Source organism: Danio rerio, chromosome 21 (assembly GCF_052040795.2).
Source record: "Danio rerio strain M-AB ecotype USA chromosome 21, GRCz13ab, whole genome shotgun sequence".
NCBI classification, from domain to species: Eukaryota; Metazoa; Chordata; class Actinopteri; order Cypriniformes; family Danionidae; genus Danio; species Danio rerio.
Genome location: NC_141041.1, coordinates 35532501 through 35555136, shown reverse-complemented (window position 1 = coordinate 35555136; position 22636 = coordinate 35532501). Strand labels below are relative to the sequence as shown.

Genomic DNA, 22636 nt, shown 5'->3' with positions numbered 1-22636 from the left:
GGTGAGTGAGTCTATCTATCTATCTATCTATCTATCTATCTATCTATCTATCTATCTATCTATCTATCTATCTATCTATCTATCTATCTATCTATCTATCTATCTATCTATCTATCTATCTATCTATCTATCTATATATATATATATATATATATATATATATATAGAGAGAGAGAGAGAGAGAGAGAGAGAGAGAGAGAGTATGTGTTTGTGTGTGTGTGTGTGTGTGTGTGTGTGTTTGTGTGTGTGTGTGTGTGTGTGTGTGTGTGTGTGTGTGTGTGTGTGTGTGTAATCAGTCTATGATTAATTTCCAGCTGTGTGTGTAAAATTAGGGTGAGAACTGGAAATGGTGTGTGTGTGAGGTGCATGATGGGATTTGAAGTCCAGTTACGTCACAGACTTGTAGTTCTGCAGCAATCTGCAACTGCTAGATAACTGATGATTGTAACACTTGGCAATTTGCCCACAAGAGAAAACACTGCTTCTACACCAAATGCAAGCAGGATGGCATGACTAAAAACTAATTAATCTGTAGAAAATGTTCTCTTTGTCATTTTTAAGTTCTCAGCTTTTAAAGTCCACAAAAATAAGCATTTTTACATGTTTGTGGTGTAGATAAACTATGCAGAGAGAACATTATGTTGTAATATGGTATTAAGTTGCTAGCTACTTCTAAAAAAAAACACAAAAGAAAAGACTGAAAGTGACTGAATTGGAGAAAAAAAAATCTATTAAAATAGTTTAATAAAACAGTCACGTTTTTAACATTGGTAATGACAGGGATGCATCTTTCTTGAGCAATAAATTAACAAATTAGAAAGATCATGTGACACTGAACACTAGAGTAATAATGCTGAAAATTCTACTTTGCCACCAAAAAGTTTTAAATATAAATATAAAGGTTTAAATATATATAAAAATACATTTTTTTATTATAATTCCATTTCCAAATTTTCATTTTGGATCTGCAGCCTTGGTGAGCATAAGAGACGTCTGTCAAAAATGTCAGAATATTTTAGTGTAAAATTCTGTTGAACAGTATAATTTATCCACTGAAAATACAGTGCTCAGATTTACATCTTTTCCCCAAAATATAAACAAGCTCCCATCTGCATCGATTATCTAAAATGAAAAAAAAAGCACAGATTCAGTACAGAAAAGCCAAGGTGAGTATTTCTTTTTCTGTATTTTTGGGTGGAGAAGTTAGAAAGCCTGTTAGAGAATGACAAGTCATGTGCAGAACAAGTGAGAGAAATGACACCGGTGTTTCAAACAAGCCCACGGGGAGTGCGATAGAAGGAGAAAAGAAAAGAAAAAGACAGCAGGCAGGTGCACAACCTCTTCCCTGACGACTAATAGAGAATCTTCTCCCATTTCCGTCCACTAAGAGAAGCGAACTGTCATTAGCTCCAGCTCAGGGGGGCACTGCAGGAGTTTTAGCCCAAGTAAACCACCTCTAATTGGGCTCCATCTCTGTGGCGGGCCCTGTTTTTATTCTGGATAAATACAGGGTTTCCTCAACGAGAGGCTGAAACCTCAGGACTCAGGAGGAAAACTCCCTGAGCTCAAGTGTTCAGTGTGCTCTGATACTGCGTTATTAACACACACTCGTGCTAACACTCGACTGAGATTTTGATGGTGTTGTGGCATCCCAGAGGAAAACAGTTTGAATAATAAAAAAAGGTTCTTGTCTCTGCTGCTCCTCAGAACTGGGCCATTTCTTTAGCCGGTGGAGGGCGATAACGATGGAGATCATATTTCATTGGATAATTAGTCTTGTGTATAGAGTTTTTTAAGCCTTTGAGCATCTGGAGGTTCCCCTCTGTGCTGCTGAAGCCCTGCAGTGCTGTCTAGCAGGACTGAATGACCATGCTCATTTGGGAAACTGCATATTAAGGTGGAGGCAAATACATGTTTATTTTCACTTTTCAGTCGGAGATTTGGAATTAGCTGCAAAACGCCTAAACTTCTAGCCTTTGGCTGAAAATAAGTGATGTTTCTAATGTAATTATGGCTGGTTTCCACTGAGTGGTGCAGTATGGTATGGTACAAGTCGGTACGGGTCATCTTTATCAGGCTTGCACTTCCACTGCCAAAAGGATAGCAATGGTACTCTTTTGGTGGGCGTGGTGTCTGACAAAGTTTCAGTCAATGTCATTCTCACTCGGGGAAATGTGAAAGTAAAGCTGTACGGGTCGTTCACATATCATATGAGATGCACTACTCACAAAACAGATGCTTTATAAACATAAATACTTGCGTTTAAATGTTCATTACTAACCTTTCTATTAAATGATTTGATTATAACTGCAGATCAATGATGAATAGCCTACTGTAATGTCTGCAATTATGTAAAATAAATAAATAAATGCAACACATATGAACACATACAGACCCTAACAGTCTCTGATATGTTACCAATTACAGAAAAACTACATACAGCCTACATTTAGTTCTTATTTGGCTTCAAAAACAACACACAACATATAGCCCAGTCAGTGCAAACCTCTCATCTGTATCTTTAATCTTCACCAGCACACATTAGTCCAAAAGGTGATGGTAATAGTTTAACATGGCAGTTTGTTCATGTTTTAGGTTGCTGAAAGAATCACTTGCTCCTTTGTTATTTTCTGGCTTCTCTTTTGTTTTTTAGCGATTCACTCTCGCGTTTGTCTTTTTCTGAAAGGATCGGATGTCAGTAGCACTGACTAATCACGTGCATGTTATTATTATCAGTTCAAGAAGTTTTTTTTTTATTTTTTCAAATATAGATGCGTGGAGAGAGCATGCAAGCTCTCTGGAGAAAGTGAAACCGCTCGCGATTTTAGACGGCCTCGTAAAACAACAACAGGACACCACGGATTTTGTTCTCTTTGGCTTTGTGGCTGTTTATCAAGAAGACGAGGAGGTTTGTTTGAGCTCAGGTCGACCAGGGCTTGTTATTATATATATATATATATATATATATATATATATATATATATATATATATATATATATATATATATATATATATATGTATGTATGTATGTATGTCTTGAAGGTAGAACTCCCTTCAGTTCTACCTTCAGTATATATATATATATATATATATATATATATATATATATATATATATATATATATATATATATATATATATATTACGATGTTATGTCTTGGCTATGTATTTAAAAATGCCTGTTCCTTTGTTTTCATTCTCCTGGCTTGTGTGTGCACTAGTGACATTTCTCTATAAACCAATAGCGTTCAGCTTCGTGTCTAGCTCTGCCTGTATCCTTTTGTCGTGTTAGGTACCCTTACCCAAAAAGTGGTAAGGTACAGTTTGCTTTTAGGTACCTTTTGACAGTGGAAACAGGCCATTAGAGTTACCACAGGGTTTCTTGGTGTGACACTAAAAATAATAAGAAAGCTTTGCGTAGGGGTGGATCTAGAAAATGATTTATAGGGTGGCATGAAGTATGAGAACTAGCAACATGAAAGAAGCCTTATTGCATTGGACCCATTGAATGCTATACATCATATACTGCTTTAAAGATATACTGCAAGCTACCAACTATCAACTACCTAAAAAATTATTATAAAAATTTAAATAAAAATATTTTTGCTTTTATAACCAAAAACAACATTGTAAATTATGACGTTAATTCAGTATATGTGATGATACTTAATTTAATAAAAATTTACTATAATAGCATAAATGCTTCAATTCTAGAAAGGTTTGATTGAATGGTCATAGAAATGTTTGGAAATTAGGAAATCTGGTAGGTCGATTGATTGCTTGATTGATTGATTGATCGGTTGATTAATTGATTGATTGATTATGGTGTATTAATGGCTACAAATTAAAATATATAATTTTTATTTGTGTTACTACAATCATCAATAAGGGTGTACTCACACTAGGTTATCTGAACTGTGCCCAGGTGTGTTTGAACCCTATTTCCAGGTTTGTTTGACAAGTGGAAGTGCTCCGTGCCATGCCATGGCTGAGCGCAATTCAGTTGGGCAGCCAAGTTGGAAGAGGTGTGCCAGAGTGCGGTTTGGTTGGGCTTGAATTGAAGACGTGACGTCACTTTTAGTGGACTGTTTTATATTTATTAATCATTCTTACTTTTCAATGAACGCAAACTTTCATAGTTTATCAAAGAAGCAAACCCCTCACAGTACATCAGCAGCACCTTCAGCAAACTTCCTAATACGTGCAGCATGAAGACTTTCATAAACATCTATGAGCATCAAAATTTGTGGATCTGTTCAGCAAAAGATTTGACTTTCTCTCATTGATCCTAAACGACTTTAAATAATACATAACAATCTAACCAAAGCAATCTCTATTGTACGGAGCAACAATGTTCTAACCGAACAGTTGCATCATCAATGATGTAAGTGTGCTTCGGCTCAGAAGGTTAAAATACAATCAATATTAGTGCAGGCCAACGGGGAGAAGAGGGGGGGACAATTGCGCCTAGGTATGGTTCAAGACAATCGAGCCTAGTGTGAGTACACCCTCACTTAATATTTTTGGTGTAACAATTGCCATTACAATTTGGTGTGTGAAGAATCAATGACAACATAAGCTCTAAATGATTTGTATAAATATCTAATGAATGTTTATGAACTTTTGAGTGACCTCTACTGTAAATATACTAATTTTGTTTGATGGTGTTTGACAGTTAAATAATATGAAGATCCCTCCATTTATCTCAACGAATATTGTCTTCTCAGTGCAATAAACTATATACAAATGCTTTTTTTGTAATTTGTCTGCAAATTACATTTTTTTAAATCCTTTGAGCGGTGATGTTTGTTTGGTGTTATTTGCACTTTCTGTCAATGTACAACTGTTGTAGAAACATTAAAGGAGACCTATTATGCCCCTTTTTATAAATTGTAAAAAAAAGTCTCTGATGTCCCTAGAGTGTGCTTGTGAAGTTTCAGCTCAAAATACTCCACACATATTTTTGTATAACCCATTGAAACTGCCTCTTTTAGTCTTTTCAAGAGTTCACACTTAGGTGATGATTGATAATAAAGCTTGTAGTATACTGTCCCAGGAGAGAGCCCTGAACTTATGAGATCCTTGAGCCCTTTGCTCCCTCCCGTTGCAGGGCGAGAGGGGAGTTTGAGCTCAGGTAGATCTCGATGACTTCCCCCTTGCTTATTTGTAGCTAAGTGTCAGATATGGATGGCTGAGAAGAGGTGTACTCACTTAGAGCTTGACTATGAAAATTTTGTCACCAATTGCTTAGGGTGCTTGTTGTTTGGACTGTGGAAGGAAACCGGAGGAAAAAACCCACGCAAGCACAGGGAAAACGAGCAAAACTCTGCACAGAAATGCCGCCTGGTTTAGAAGGGAATTAAACCAGAGGCATTCTTGCTATAAAGCAACATGGCTAATCACTGGCCACCTTGTCGCCCATTTTAAAGGAGGGAAAGTAGGGTTGGGTGGGTGGGTTTCGGTGGGGGGTCTTCAAGACGACGATATTGAGATAAAAAACTCTGCTTATTTACAGTGAGTTAGAATCAACTGATTGGATAATGGGTAATAAGCTAATGCTGGAACAGCTGTGAACAATCATTAGCATGTGATCCTCTTGAAATTTGTTTATAAATAAACTTCACTTATCAGAATATTGCAGTTTTAGTGACTATCGCTTTAAATTCAAAGAAGATTGTGATGTTTTCAAAAGAAAGCACAGCTATGTGTCAGCATAGCAGGAGATTCAAAACAGGTGTTCATTTATCCATCCTAAAACATTTATAATGCCTCTTAGTTGCTGATATTATCTTCCGCAGGTACAGAGTGAAAACCACAGCCACATCACCCTGCAGCCAGAGACTCACTGAAGCTAAGCTGAGCTGGGACCACATGGGAAAACTAGGTTGCAGTTGGATAAGGTATAAGTAAGACCAGCAGGGGACGCTCAACCTGTCTGTGTGAGTCCTTATGCACCAGTATAGCGAAGGGGACACTATACTGTCTGTAAGCGCCATCTTTCTGATACGATGTTAAATCTAGGTCCTGACTCTCTGGGGTCATTAAAAATCCCATGGCACTTCTTGTTAAGAGTAGAGATGTAACCCCAGTGTCCTGGCCAAATACCCTCCATCAGCCCTTACTCATCATGGCCTCCCAATCATCCCCATCCACTTTATTGGCTCTATCACTATCTCTCCACTCCATTTATAGCTGGTATGTGGTGAGCGCACCGGCGCTGTTGTCCCGTGGCTGCCGTCGCATCACCCAAGTGGATCCTGCACATTGGTGGTGGTGTGGAGAGAACCCACCCCACCCACGCATGATTGTATAGCAGTGCTTTGGGTGTATGGCCATACACGATAAATGCACTATATAAATACACATTATATAGGGCTCAGGGCTGTCTATGCTAAAGAGGGAATGATTGTCAGTAATGGATAGGGCTTTCCCCCTCCCATGTCATATACAAAGGGAGAATAAAAGTGTTTATGCAAACTTTTTTTTTTTTAAATGAAGTGTGATTATGTAAAAAAACAAAACAATTTTTACTATTAGATGTTGTTATTTTTACACACTGCTGACAAACAGCTGTGTTTAAACCCCTTATAAATGTGATTTTTGCATAATATGTCCCATTTAAAGTCAATGATTCATTTTTAGTTATCAACTGATCTAAAATTTAATGATTGATCCCTGAATTTGTGGAAATGACATACATTTGCATCACTTGCTATGAGATTTTTCATGCCGGTTAGCATAACACATCCTACCAGCCACAGAACGGTCATCTGCATCCAATAGTGGGTCAAATCATCCCAGCTACTCTTCTCCACAAAACCATGGCAGAGCTGAGAGCTGCACTAAATTGCCTCAGTAAATACCCGACGGTATTTATCTCACGCAACCGTCGTGAAAAGTGCTGGCATTGCACTTTGTGGCAGACAGGCCTGTCTAACAGACAAAGCAGTGTGAGGATGTTTGAGGTCACATCCATATGCCCTGAAAGAAGTCATTCTAATCTGCCAGCCAAGGGCACAGCTTTGAAGTGTCAGGGGATTGTGGGGAGTCCGTCCAACGTCTGGAGGCAGCTTGATACGTTTGAAGGATCTGAGAGTGTATTTGCCCGCGTGTGCGTGGAGAATATTGAAGGAGCAAACCTGCACTGGGCACAAAAGTGCGGCGCAGCTGCGTGTTGCTGGTGAAAACTCCACCTACGGACAGCGAGACTCCAAACTAGCGACCGCTGAGACACTTCATCTCATGTGACAGATGCACATTCCTCACTTTCACCGACTCTCCACCAATCTGTCATCATATTGCCCTGCTCCTCGCTCCTGCTTGCACCACAGCCTTCAAAGCAGGAATGTTTTTTTTTCTTCAAATATTGCATTCAAATATCTAAAGCTCCAGTCAGATCACACAAATTTGTCACGATTTTGGCATGATTTATTTGATGTAGTGCGATGCGAGGATTCGTAAATGACATATGAGCTTCGTGACACAAGATTCATTTGTTTCTTCTCATGTAATGTGGAACAGTTCACGGCAACCAATTATTTCTTGCTATTATTGTTTATCTAGTAGATAACTGACTGACAAAAAAAATACATTAGCATTCTCTGACTAACTTCAGAATGTTGAGATCCTGTTCATGAGAAACACGTAAACCCCAGAGAGTCAAAAAAACTGCAGCATTGGGTCTCTAATGTGCGTAAAACTTAAGAGTAAGGGATCAGATATAAATCAAAACTCTAAATTGATTCAGGAGCGACAAATGTGACCCTTTCTTAGGGCCAGATGGAATCTGCGGATGTTTTTTGCTATTTCTGAGGAGAATTTTGGTAAAAGTCTGCGGATTTCTGCTGAATTATTTTGGGAGTATTATTACTAAAACCTTAATATATGAAATAAAAAATAATATATTTTTAACTTTTATTTAATGTTTAAAATGCAAATCCAATTAGATTTACTTTAATTGGTAAATAAAGGAAGTTTGTCATATAATATTTCTAGTAAAAGACATTGTATACAAATTAGATGAATATTTTCACATTAGTCAATAGTATTACTGAACTTAATTAAAAATATGAATAAATATAGATTTACACACCTTAACTCAAGTAAATAAACAGAATTAATGATGGGCTAAAAATCTGCGGAAAATCTGTGGAATTCCGCGCGTGCAGATTCCGGGTGGGCTTACCCATTCCGAATAAGAAATACAGTCTAAATGTGATGGTCACTTAAATTTTAAACAGAGCTGGAAACAAATATAAATAAATTATAATAATAAATAACATACATTTTTTCAGAAGCTCTAAAAAAGGCTTAAATGCATTTAACCTTCGACCATTCATCGGATTCCATCGTTAAGCCGATAAAAATGGAATCTTACAGTTACTTCTCACTCAGGGCTGTCTATGCATATGAGGGAGAGATCATCAGTGTCTTGACACAAAATTCAATCATTTCTTTTTGTGTAATGTGGCATAGTTCACGACAACCAATACCATGTCTGTGATGCCTCATGACACCATTGCAGAAAATCTAGCATGTTTAATTTTTTTCTCCTTCTTTATGACGAGTTCTTCATGACCGACAAAAAATACATGAAAATTAGGATACAAGTTATATCAAACAAAAATATAAAAAAAAAATAATAATTTTAAGCAAAATATACTAATTATGTTTTTGTTTGTGCTCCTCCACTAAACTGTGTGGGTTGATGATTTGTTTCGCTCTAAGGAAAATAAGCATTTAATAAATGCTTCAGTGTGATTGTATTACAAACCTCAGTTCAAGAGTTCACACTTAGCTGATAATTAATAAAGCGTAATTAGCATGCTGTCTCGGGAGAGAGCCCTAAGCTCGTAATATCCTCGAGCACGGGGCTCCCTCCCGTTAGAAGGGTGAGAGGGCAGTTCGAGCTCAGGTAGGTCTCAAGAACTTCCCTGCTTGTCGCCGTTTGAGAAGTGTAAGGTTGTCTTGGGTAATAATTTTGTTTACATTTACATTTACATTTAGTCATTTAGCAGACGCTTTTATCCAAAGCGACTTACAAATGAGGACAAGGAAGCAATTTACACAACTAAGAGCAACAATGAATAAGTACTAAAGGCAAGTTTCAGGTCTGTAAAGTCTAAGAAGGGAAGTGTTAGTAGTTTTTTTTTTTTTTTTTTGTACAATTAGTGTGATATTCAAAGAGGCAATTGCAGATTAGGAAGTGAAGTGGAGACTAAATAGTTGAGTTTTTAGTCGTTTCTTGAAAATAGCGAGTGACTCTGCTGTTCTAATGCAGTTAGGGAGTTCATTCCACCAACTGGGCAGATTGAGCGTGAGCGTTCGCGAAAGTGATTTTTTCCCTCTTTGGGATGGAACCACGAGGCGACGTTCATTCACAGAATGCAAGTTTCTGGAGGGCACATAGATCTGCAGAAGTGAGTGCAGATAAGAAGGTGCTAGGCCAGAAGTCACTTTGTAGGCAAACATCAGAGTTTTGAATTTGATGCGAGCAGCAACTGGCAGCCAGTGCAAACGGACTAGCAGCGGAGTGACATGTGCTCGTTTAGGTTCATTGAAGACAACTCGTGCTGCTGCATTCTGGAGCAGTTGAAGAGGCTTGATAGAGTTAGCTGGAAGCCCAGCTAGTAGAGAGTTGCAGTAATCCAGTTTGGAGAGAACAAGAGCTTGAACAAGGAGTTGAGCTGCATGTTCAGATAAGAAGGGTCGGATCTTTCTGATGTTATAGAGTGCAAATCTGCACGATCGAGCAGTTTAGTCGATTGGCTATGGTGTATGCTTTTGGAAGATGGGAGAAAACCGGGGAAACCCACGCAAACATGGGGAGAACATGGAAACTCCACACAGAAACGCCAACCAGCCCGATAGGAGGTTGGACCAGTGGTGTTCTTGCTGTGAGGCAACAGTGCTAGCCACTGGGCCACCATGTCAACCTATCGGAAAAAAAGGGTGGGAAGTAGGTAGACGAAGTAGTCGAAGATAACTAAAGTGAAAAACTCTGGTTATTTGTAATGCTTCCATAATCACCTAATAGGGCAGATTCCAGAGCTAATGAGGAGCCAGCCGTGCTGATCCTAAGCATGTGATCCTCTCGAAATTAGTTTATAAACAAGCCACACCTATATATTTGCAATTTTTTTAAATATGTCATTCTTTTAAAGATTATGTCTTGAGCATCTAATTTTTCCTTAGTGGTGCTTTCCTTTTCTCTTCACCCGCGGAAAGTTCAGGCGTTTTTAATAAGAGGAAAATATACATTTAGGTTTTAAATGATATATCTTAGTGTTAAAAAGGATGTCTGATCCTATCCATGTCGTAGGGAATGCCTCTAAATAATGTAGCTATTAGTTGTCTGCAAGCATCAGTGTTTATTGAAATTGAAATAAGTAAAAATAATAATAATAATAATAAGATTAGAAATATCGTTAGAGCACTTGTGACTGCTTTGGGAAATAACGCTAGTCATAAACATCACAGGATGACTGATGTGGAATGTGAAATCTGGCACATTTGTTACCCACGACAAGTCAAGTTTTCATCTAGCAAAAAAATCGCATAATCTGACATAGTGACTTTTCTAACCGACAATACAAATTGTGTGGTTTGACTGGGGCTCAAGGTAAAACAATACAGGTAAAACACTTTTTTTTTTTTTTTTTGAGTCAGTTTTGAGATATTTTGGCTTTTTTATGAAGTGTTTTTCAAGTCTAATGTAAAGAAAACACACAGAATGCATTTATAAGTATGTCTTTTGTCAAACTTTGTCAGTTTGTGTCTATAGATTTCTATTTCAATGCATATTTTAGTGGCAGTTTTTTCTCCTTCACTGAGCCATACATCTTTATTTCAGTAGCCCTCACATACACCAAACTTTATAGTTTTGTTCATATCTGATTTCAAAAGGGTTTTGTTCGTACATGATTGGCTATGATTATGGACCTTTTTCTTCATATCTGAAGGAGGGCGCCATAGCAACAAGTGTTTTCCAGTGGGATGCTTTGTACTTCCGTTTAGAATTGTCATCAGTTAGAGCGCAGCTTCTCAACTGGTGGTCACAATCATTGATTTACAATAGAGAAATCCTTCTAAACCATTCAGTGTTTGTTTTAAAAGTGGGTGGCAGCATTGTTTTGAGTGGGTTATGGAGTGTTTTTTGTGATGTACAACTTTTGATTTTGAAAGATGTGTGTGACATTTCTGTCAGATGCAGTTCAGTGCTCTTAATTCAGTGTCTGTGAGCAGATAAGCTGTTAAAATATGGTGTTATTATCATTGTAATGTCATTTTTCTTTCTTGGTATCAAACACAATTTTCTTTGCTTAAAGAAAAAATGAACTTTCCCAACCTGTTAGCTGCCAGACTGTGCTCACAGCATGTTTAAATAATACATATTAAACATCGTATGTGTAAACCGGAAGTTGCTGAGACTTTAATTTCAGGGGTGGTGGTAGGGGGACGAGGCATCATTCCCTTATAGCAAACTAATGGCAGAGCCATAGAGTGAGAGAGAGTCTTGAGACAGCTCTGCTGGCACCAGTAGAATGTTTTGTCAACAGCAATGGCAGCTCAATCTCTCAAAAATTCCTGAAGGTAAGCACTTACAGACAGGTTACAGCTGATGATGGCTTGTTATGTACATTTGAAAGGTACAAAGTTTTTAAAAATAAAATTGAGTATGATTTAACTTTTGGATTATCTGCAAAGCAAGTCCTGGAGGCATTTGAAGTCTACATGAATCATGAAACGATCAAACATTTTGGACTTCAGTTCTTGTAACTCTCTCTATGGCTCTGCATTAGTTTGCTATGAGGAAATTATTACAATCGAAGAACTGTCTTTAATTGCAGATTACCAAAACAATTGTTTTTTAAGTGGATTTACTTGCATAAATTAATTATATACATTAAGAAAAACAATGTAAGCTAAATAAATAAACATAGTAAATTTTGATTTCACATGGACTTTAGGTGATCATTGTCATAAAGATCATGCTGTTGTTCGTACGCATCGTTGCAGAAATAAAATGTTATAAAAACAGCATGTCATTGTGAATGGTATGGACAAAAATTCTTTGCACTTTAACAGAAAGGAAAACTTGTGTTGCAGAATTGTGTCGCATATAGTCAGGACACAGTGTTAGGAGAATTATTTCAGTCATTTAAATTTGTACAACTGTCAAAGATCTAATTAAAGCAAAACAAAAGGCTTAATAGCACAGCAGTAGGGGGGCGAAGCAGTGGCACAGTAGGTAGTGCTGTCGCCTCCCAGCAAGAAGGTTGCTGGGTCGCTGGTTCGAGCCTCAGCTCAGTTGGCCTTTCTGTGTGGAGTTTGCATGTTCTCCCTGCGTTCGCGTGGGTTTCCTTCAGGGGCTCATGTTTCCCCCACAGTCCAAAGACATGCAGTACAGGTGAATTGGGTAGGCTAAATTGTCCATAGTGTATGAGTGTGTGTGAATGTGTGTAAATGTTTCCCAGAGATGGGTTGCGGCTGGAAGAGGATCCGCTGCGTAAAAACTTACGGGATAAGTTGGCGGTTTATTCCGCTGTGGCGACCCCGGAATAATAAAGGGACTAAGCCGACAAGAAAATGAATGAATGAATGAATAAAGAGTAGTGAGTAGTGAGTATTACGCTGTAAAAACTGATGCATTTACATGTAATTGGTTAATGTGTGTTAACGTAATATTCTGTAGTGCATTTAGTTATTGCCCAGCAAGCACACAACATCATAATACACTAATATTAGGTTAGATTTAGGTAAAAATTTTATGTCTAGCCAGCATCTAAGGACAATGTTATTTTGATGTCCAATAACGCTGTCAAATGATGTTGATATTTGGTTGATTTTAGGTTGTGTTAAAAAGTGACCAAAATCCAACATTGAGCCAACATCTTAAACCAGCATCATATTGACCTCAAAAACTGACATTTATTTGTTAGGTATAACAACTAAAATCCAAAAATTGGTAAACTTCATAATGGTAATGTCCATACAACGTCAAGCTGTAACATCATAAGACGTTGATATTTGGTTGATTTTAGGTTGGACATTGAACATAGATGTCAGGCTGACATTGAGTTCTGACGTCAATCCGATTTTCACTTTCAAATAAAATGCAATGTCTCCATGCCATTGGGGTACAGCGTCAATCTGATGTCATGTTTACTTCTTGTGCCTGCTGGGTGTTTAAGGCCATTTCAGTTATCATACAGCAAATACAGCGCATTACAAATAAAATGTATTATTATTATTATTATTATTATTATTATTATTATTATTATTATTATCATTATTATTATTATTATTATTATTAGTATGCATCATTTTCTCATCAGTGACATGCATCTAAACCAGGGGTCTCAAACTCGCGGCCCGCGGGCCATTTGCGGCCCTCAGTGCAATATTTTGTGGCCCGCGCTGACCGCTGTACACTGACAGAATCAGCAGAGCGGGGAGAGAGAGTGCTCCCCGCTCCGCTGATTCTATCCGTACACAGCGGTCACTGGCATTCCCCGCCCGCCGTGTAAACAAAGGGGCGGGGATGCCGGTGACGTCACCACGCACCCCACCCCTTTGTTAGACGCTGTGACGGGCGGGAAGTGTTAGGAGGGAACTCGCGCCGGCCAGAACCAAGGTAAGCTGTTCCCGCCCCTGCCTGCCACTTAGCTACCTATCTGCAGCCTCCCACCTACCTAGCTACAGCCTGCATCTTATATATATTATAGGTAGATACAGACTGGTACAGACTGATGTGACTGGAGTGGGGTGGGGGTGTTTTATTTACACATATATACGCCTTTTTTTTAGGTGAGGGCAGGCACGTCCACACATAGGGCTCAACCTGTGCAATGCACATGCCCTTTTAAGTCTTGGATAGAAAGTGCGCTTCCAAAATAATCAAAAGTGCCCCCGCGACGCGGCACACCTTCAGTAGGCGCGCGACAACACCGCTCTTGAGTACGCGCGCGACAACACAGCTGATCAGTACACGCGCGATAACACCGCTCTTCAGTACGCGCGCATCCACTCTGCAGATCTTCAGAGACCCCTGATCTAAACAGTCTCCGAGTCAGTGTGTGTAAAGATTTTGGACATCTTCTTGGACACTTTAAATGCTTCCAAACAGCTTGCTGCAATTATCCCATGTCTTGAGGTAGTTCATTATGATGTGATTTACCATCTATGTGCGATTTGATTGGACAGGAATCACAGGACTGATTTTTCTAATCCCCATAGACAACAGAAAATATAGTAGTGACTGCAGGTTGACGGAAAGTAGTGGAGTAAAAGTACACATACTGCACTAAAAATGTACACAAGGGAAAGTAAAAGTACACATTAAAAAAAAAACTACTAAGTAAATTACAATTCCTGAGAAAAACTATTCAATTAAAGTAGTTTGAGTATTTGTTATTTGTTACTTTACACCACTGGCAGTAGTTGAGGACAAACAAAAAAATCTGAGAAATATCCTAAAACACTTCATCTGAACAATTTCTTGTTTCTCGGTCCATTGTATTATTCAGAAATAATGCACATCATGGCCACATCACCACCTCAGATGTGTATTGTTTTCTAACCATCGCCATCAGTTATTCCTTACATAATTATTGCAGATCAAACTATTCATGCACACGCGTAATTTAAAGCGGAATCTCTGGTGCTCCATGCATACCGTTGCAGCCCTGTTTTGCATGCGCGCCATTGCATGACCTATTTTTCAGGCGCCGCTTGCTTCATCTCAAAGCGAGTGTCAGTTTTTTTCTTTTTTTTATTTTTGGGTGAGAGACAGAGAGGAGGGTGACTGGCGCTGATAGACGTGTGTTTATGAGTGTGTGGCATGAACGTGTGTGTCGACACGGTATTGGACACGCGGTGTTGGGTGAGGTGCTGAAGATACTGTGTGTTGGAGCACCTGGTGAATAAAACATCTGAAGGATTGGGGGAAGGGGACCAGAACAAGTGTGTGTCTCATAAATACTGCATACGGCACAGAGGAGAGTATTGTCGAGTCAAGAGGAGCAACATAACAGTACTGTAAGAGGAGATACACTATACTACATAAACAACAAACAAAAACACAACTCACACAGGGCCAGCTGACTCAACAAAGTTTTCAGTGAGGGTCTCTGTGTGGTCGAGTGGGAGATATGGGTTTGTTATTGTTATTATTTTTTAAATTTTGTTTTGGCCCTGCATTATGTAGACTAGAGTCCATTATAAGGTTCTATCTGACATTTTTGTCAAAATTGAGTTACTGAGTTATTTTACTGATCCATCAAGCACAGCCAGTGGTTATTTATTTATTTATTTATTTATTTATTTATTTATTTATTTGTTTTATTTAATATTCTTACTAAATTACAACTTATTTACATTATGGGATGTTTTTTATAAGTTGTTTACATTTTAAGACTTTTTGTTTAAAAAATGTTACACACATATTGTTTGCTATGGAATGCAAAATCTTTGAAGCTCAATATCTCAAAATCCTTCAGAATGCAGATAGAACCTTATAATTCCAAGGTGACAAAATGTAGATGTTTATTTATTGCAATTATAATAATATAGATTTAGATCATTTAAATTACTAAAGATGAAAATTATGCATATTGCATTGTGTAAAATCATTGTTACAGTCATTTTACAGTCTTTACTGTAAGCTTGATTTTCTGCAAGATTGTTTTTGTAAGTTTTTGTTTATGGTTATAATTGTTTAAAATTATTGTTATTTTAGAAAATTATTATTTTTGGACAAAGTTGACACTTATGAATTTTAATAGTTATTACAAATATACAACATTGCTTTGGTGGTAAAATTTATATTCATATTAATATTTGTCTTTCTTATTTTCTTATTAACTCATTGTAGCTTTGCTATTTAGGCCTGTGAATAAAACTAAAATACAATTTAAAGCAGAAGTGTAATATTATATGCATCAAAGATTAAAAAAACAAACATACTTTTCAAATATAACGCTCACTAAATTAGAAAAAAAATGAAATCAAGTATTATGATTAATACTTAAAACTGTAATATTTAGTCTAAATAGATAATAAGGTTTCATTAAATAATGTTAGTTAATAATTTACCAACTTGAACTAATAATGAACAAAATTTGTACACTAATATGTTGCAACATTTGATAATGCATAACTAAAATACACATTTATTGTAAACATTAAAAATGGTGGTAATGCACTGTAATTTGACAATATTATTTATAAAATAATATTATTATTTTCTCCAATAATAATTGTATAAAATAATTTCGATTTATATAACATATATATGGGAAAAAAAATCAGTGCATTTTAATCATTCTAATTGGAAATATATGGAAATGTACAGTTGAAGTAGAATTATTAAACCCCCTTTGATTTTTTTTTTTTTTTTAAATATTTCCCAAATGATCTTTAACAGAGCAAGGGCATTTTTACAGTATGTCTGATAATGTTTTTTTCTTCTGGAGAAAGTCTTGTTTGTTTTATTTCGACTAGAAAAAAGTAATTAAAAAAAAAAAAACATTTTAAGGTCAATATTATTAGTCCCTTTAAGCAATGTATTTTTTTGATAGTCTACAGAACAAACTTTCGTTATACAATAACTTGCCTAGATACCAAAATAATAGGCTAACATGACTAGTTAAGTTGACCCAAGAGGGTAAAATGTCACTTTAAGCTGTATAGAAGTGTCTTGAAAAATATCTTGTCAAATATGAATTACTGTCATCATGGCAAAGATAAAATGGATCATTTATTTAAAATGAGTCATTAAAAACTATTATGTTTAGAAATGGGTTGAAAAAATCTGAAATTGGGGGAAAAAATAAACAGGGGGCTAATAATTCTGACTTCAACTGGATATTACTCCCTGAATAAAATAGCAATATTTTATTACTTGATTTTCAGTAATATTTTCAGTAATATTTTCACTAACTTGCTTGATTTTCATTATTAGAAAGCGTTTATTCGTTTCTTATTTCTTCTTCCTTTGTTTGAATTAAATAAAAAATCTCAATATCAAAATTCTAATGAAATTCTGATTAAATAAGTAAAATTTAGTAAATGTAAGTGGTTGATTTAAAAGATTAATTATGAATTAAAAATAAATATTGCATTTCCACAAAAAATTTTTATTAATACACTGTCGATTAAAATCTTATACCATTTTTGTGATTATTAACTATTGATTTATATAATATAATAAAATATAATATAATATAATATAATATAATGTAATATAATATAATATAATATAATATAATATAATATAATATAATATAATATAATATAATATAATATAATATAATATAATATAATATAATATAATAATAAAAGTACTCCCGTTAGCTAATAATATAATAAACAAAACATACAGATTACATTTCATTTGAAATAACTAATTAATTATAACACATACATATAATACAATTATGAATAAAACAAACTAATCTTTTCTGTTCCATATTATACAAATAAAAAAAATTATTTTTAATTTTTAAATCTTAACATTTTAGACTATATTTAAAAAAATATTGAGATATAAACAAAACTTACCATTATCATTACTATTTGCCTTATTAGAACGCAACAGAACGGCCATTAATAACTATAATGTCACAGAAAAATGTCAAATGTGCAGTAATCGGATCAACCTCAGCATGTGTCTTTAGTTGTACTTTGGTGAAACTGACCGTGTCTCGAGCGGGACGCTGCTGTTCAGAGCCCAGCTGTCCTGAAGCTGGACAGACTCCGGGGTGGAGGGTCCGTCAGGCGGGGCAACAGCGGCAGGTGCGTGGCTCTGCTGGTTCCTGCGTCCCGCCTGAGCGCTGCGGTTCAGAGAGTTAGCAGACGACTGGTGGTGGTGGTTGTGTGGAGGAGGAAGAGGAGGACGAAGAGACGTCTGACTGTGATGACTGGACGCACCTGAAAAAAAAAACACACACAATTTAGCACTCAACTTTTAGGATGAGCTCTGATTTTCTTTTCTTTTTCATCATTTTTTTTTTTATTGAATTTGTAGTTTTTGTGTGCAGTAATAATCTGCTTATTGTTCATGCATAAAGCTGTTAGAGGCGAAGCACTAGACATTTTGCAAATAGACGATCAATTGTGAATAATATGATTTAAGCAGGCACAAAAAGAAGAGTCTGATAACGTCTCTACTGCTTACAACATTGAAAGATGATTTTTAATATAAATTTCCTGAAGACCAAAATGCATTTGTATTGCCTTCCTGACATGCTGAAAACAGAAACACAATTAATAAAAAATTCATAGTTTGCTATTGTGTTAAATTGCGCTATATAAAAGCATATGTATGACCAAAAATAAAGTGCAATATATTACAAAAATATTTTATGGCATGTATAACCCTATAAAGCAGGGGTCACCAATCTCAGTCCTGGAGGGCCGGTCTCCCTGCGGGGTTTAGCTCCAACCTAGCTCAACACACCTGCCTGGATGTTTCAAGTATATCTGGTAAGACCTTGATTAGCTTGTTCAGGTGTGTTTGATTAGAGTTGGAGCTAAAATCTGTAGGGCACCGGCCCTCCAGGAACAAGTTTGGTGACCACTGCTATAAAGCATGGTCTGTATCGTAATCATTGCATTTTGAATGTTCAAGTCTTTGAAATATTGATTTTTGGACATTTAAACTATTGTAACTACATTGAATAGTTTCGTCATTTAGGCCTGTGAATAATACAACTTGAAGCAGAATTGCAACATTATATACATCATACTATAATAAAAAAAAAAACAAACAAACATATGTTTCAAATATGACACACACACACACATTACAAAACAAGGTATTCGGCGGGCCGAAAAAGACTGGCTGCTGGCCCCGAGGAAGCCTTACTTTGGCCCAATTAGGCCCCTAGAAGGCACGATAGTAGAAACGCAGCTATTTTATGAAATCCAGTATTATAAATAATACTGAAAACTGTAATATATTAACCTTCCAGTCACACTTTATAAAAATGTTTCATTAGTCAATATCAGTTAAAATATTTACCAACTTGAACTAAATAATAAACAATACTTGTATTTACTAATGCATTATTAAATTAGCATCAAATATAGTACAGTATCAAATGTATTTTTCATTATTTGCTCGTGATATATATATATAACATTAACTAATACAACCTTACTTTAAAGTGTTTCCAAATATCCAGTAAACCAAAGGATAACTATTGTTATGTTTACAATGATTATTAATTATTTCTGACGTATTAGTCAAATTATTAGCCCCTTTTAATTTTTTTTATTCTTTTTTAAATATTTCCCAAATTATGTTTAGCAGAGCAAAGAAATTTACATATTATATCTGATAATATTTTTTTCTTTTGAAGAAAGTCTTATTTTTTATTTCGGCTAGATTAAAAGCAGCTTTTAATAAAAATTTAATGAATAAAGATAAATAAATTAAAAAAGTGAAAATTATTAGCCCCTTTAAGCTGAATTATTAAAACTATTATGTTTTGAAATGTGCTGAGAGATTTTTCTTTCCGTAGAAATTGAGGAAAAAAAAATAAACAGGTGGGCTAATAATTTAGGAGGAAATTTAATTCTGATTTCAACTATAGTTCACAAAAATCAACTAAAGATAACAATATTTAAATATATATTATAATATACTACTTTATTATTATGTTTATTTATTCATTTTAATACAATTATTTGTTAATTATGTAAAAGGAAGCAGGCCAAAAGCAATGAGTATGAGCTTTTTTTTCTACACTTTCCCTGATGAATTCAAATATAATATATTATAATATAATATAATATAATATAATATAATATAATATAATATAATATAATATAATATAATATAATATAATATAATATAATATAATATAATATAATACAATATAATATAATATAATATAATACACAACACAACACAACACAACACAGCACAACACAAAACAACATAACATAACATAACATAACAAAATATATTATAATATAATATAATATATAATATATAATAAAATAGTAGTATAGAAAAATATTATGTACATAACAAATCAAAACCTGAGTAATACTTGTGATAAGTATCCTCCAGTGCTTTAGATATAGGGCATGACATAAGTTACTTTTACTGTGTAAACACAGACCTATTCTTATAAACTCAAATGTGGAAAGTTATGATATTTCAAAGCATATAAAAAAAAAAGTAACATTTGCCCCACCTGACGCAAAGTATACATTCCACAGCATCTAATGTCACAAATTCAATTATCCACACAAACCACCGTAAAAGGCACTTCGTAAATTAGCTTTCCTTCAACGTAACTGCTAGAAATAGCAGTGCAGATATGCTAATGTGTGTTTCACACCTCCCACACATCAGGTCAAACGGAAGCAAATTCTTCCAGGAGCCCCTGAAAAAAGTGAGGGTTTCAAAAGTGCCTTTGTGTCCCCTAAAAAGAGGGTTTTTTGGGAGATGAAAGAGGATTTGAGATCGGCTACGGTCTGAGGGCCAGGCCTGTGTAATCTCTCTACATGCAGTGTGTCAGAGAACTCGGAAAAAACGCAGCGCGACAAAACCCGGCCGGGCACAAAGCCCCGCTCTGCCAGCTTACAGCGCCAGAGGAACTCTGGAGGAACTCACAGCCTCCAACAATGGTGCTCAAAACACTGGATTATCGCCCAATGACATGCCCATCAAAACCAGCCCGGCCACTTTACAAAAGCATGGGAGGAACTGGTGCTTTTAGAGGCTTAGAGCTTCGCCGCGGCCGACGCGTCTTTCTTTGTTTTTCTGCCGTAGTCTGTTGAAATCGATGCGACAGGCAAAAGAAGAAGCGCCGTCTGAATGGGCGTCTGTGACAGTGGCCTTCGATGGGCAAATAAAGAAGGTTTTTTTTCCCCTGGTTGGCAAACGTAAAAGCATGCCAGGGGTCTCGATGTGAAATTCTGGAACCGCTGAGGGACAATGAGCCGCTCCTGTGGGTTTATTATACTGAACGTGGAGCTGGCGGCGCAACACTGAGCTAAAGTCAGTACAGTAATGCAGAGATTACTGTTATTAGCACTGAGATTAAACTCAAAATCTCTGACTGTAATGTGAAGGTCTCTGGCAGGCAGGAGGTGGAGGACAGGGGGTCGCTTCAGACGCCTGTGGAAACAGATATCGATTGTGTAGATTTGACTTTGCTGTCGGAAATTTCCTCTGACGGCAACTTAATTGAGTGGAGCATTTTGGAAATATTGATTGCTAAAGTGGAAAATAAAATGGTAACATATTCATCTGATTTATAATGAATGATAACACTTAAATGTATAATATGGAAGAATTCATCAAAAAAAAAAAAAAAAACAATACTTGAATATAAAAAATATTTTACACCGTTCAAACTATTTAAAGATTGGAAGATTAGAAGTTGTGCTAATATTCTTGCCTTTGTTTAGTTGAGGAGACATTATAATAAATCTTCACTAATATATTTTAAGAATGATACATGAAGGGTTATTGTCATATCCAGTCAAATCTCAGAATGGCTAATGCTGTCTAGACCAATAAACACAAATCCAGTCAATATTAAAAGATTTTAAGTTAAGATTTTAAGAGTCAGATTTGAGTGAAAAAAATAATAAATAAAATTAAATCAATATTTTTCAGAGAGAAATTGAGAAATATAAAATGTTTGGATCTAGTTACACAGTAAATGCCATATCTGACTATTAAATTAAATTTAATTTAATTACATTTCCATAGACTTTCAAGTTTCAGATTTATATACTTTTACCAAGCTTTATAATGTTGTCCATATAATGTCAATTATATAGACTGTATAACGTCAAAATGCATGGATTTTTAATGTTACATCTGTTACTGTACTGGGTTACAAAGAACTAATGATGGAATATAAACTACAATATACTAAACTTAAATAAAACAAAATAAAATTAATACAATTTTGTAAAATAAAAATGAAATATAATATAATAAAATGTCAAATTTGGGTCAACTAACAAAAAAATTATAATTAAATCAATATTTTTCAGAGAGAAATTGAGACATATAAAATGTGTGGATTTAGTTGCACAATAATTAGCTGAATCTAACCAACTGTCATATCTGACTTAGCAAATGGGTCAGATATGACGGGTTTTTCATGTTCAATATGTTTTCTTTTTTTTCTGGGAAAAATAAAATGCTAATTACGTTATACAACCAAATCTTTTTGTATGTAATTCTAATTTAAAAGCCCCAAAATCTGCTCAGGTGTATTTAGAATAGAATTAGTTGATGACATATTAAAAGACTCTATTTAGGATCATGGTGCAACACCATAATACTAATCGTTTGAAATATTTATACTTTTCCAATTTACTTTAAATCACAGGTTTAAATCACAGGTTTTACCTTTTCATGTCATTTATGTTTTAATAAGTACAGATCAGTATAAATATGTTATGTCATTATTATAAATATTTTTATTAAATGAAAATGAAACATTATTCCATTCAGATTTTGTTATTTGTATTTTCCTAAAAAGTATCTGAAACACCAATGTAGTCTCTTTTCTTTCACATAATGTGCAATATGTGCATGTAAATCCCTTTATTAAATTTAATCTGATACAGATGCCAAAATGGGACACCTCGTCTTTG

The 22636-nt window shown here is 35.5% G+C and overlaps 1 protein-coding gene across 10 annotated transcripts in view; it reads right to left on the bottom strand.

Moving 5' to 3' along the window:
* Positions 1 to 22636, bottom strand: part of tenm2b (teneurin transmembrane protein 2b) — a 599580-nt gene that overhangs the window by 145931 nt on the left and 431013 nt on the right. For all 10 annotated transcript variants that reach the window (XM_087301398.1, XM_087301400.1, XM_087301402.1 and 7 more), the window contains one exon: positions 17701 to 17932. In XM_087301398.1, coding sequence (XP_087157524.1) covers positions 17701 to 17932 — 232 coding nt within the window. The remainder of the gene's footprint in view (positions 1 to 17700; positions 17933 to 22636) is intronic.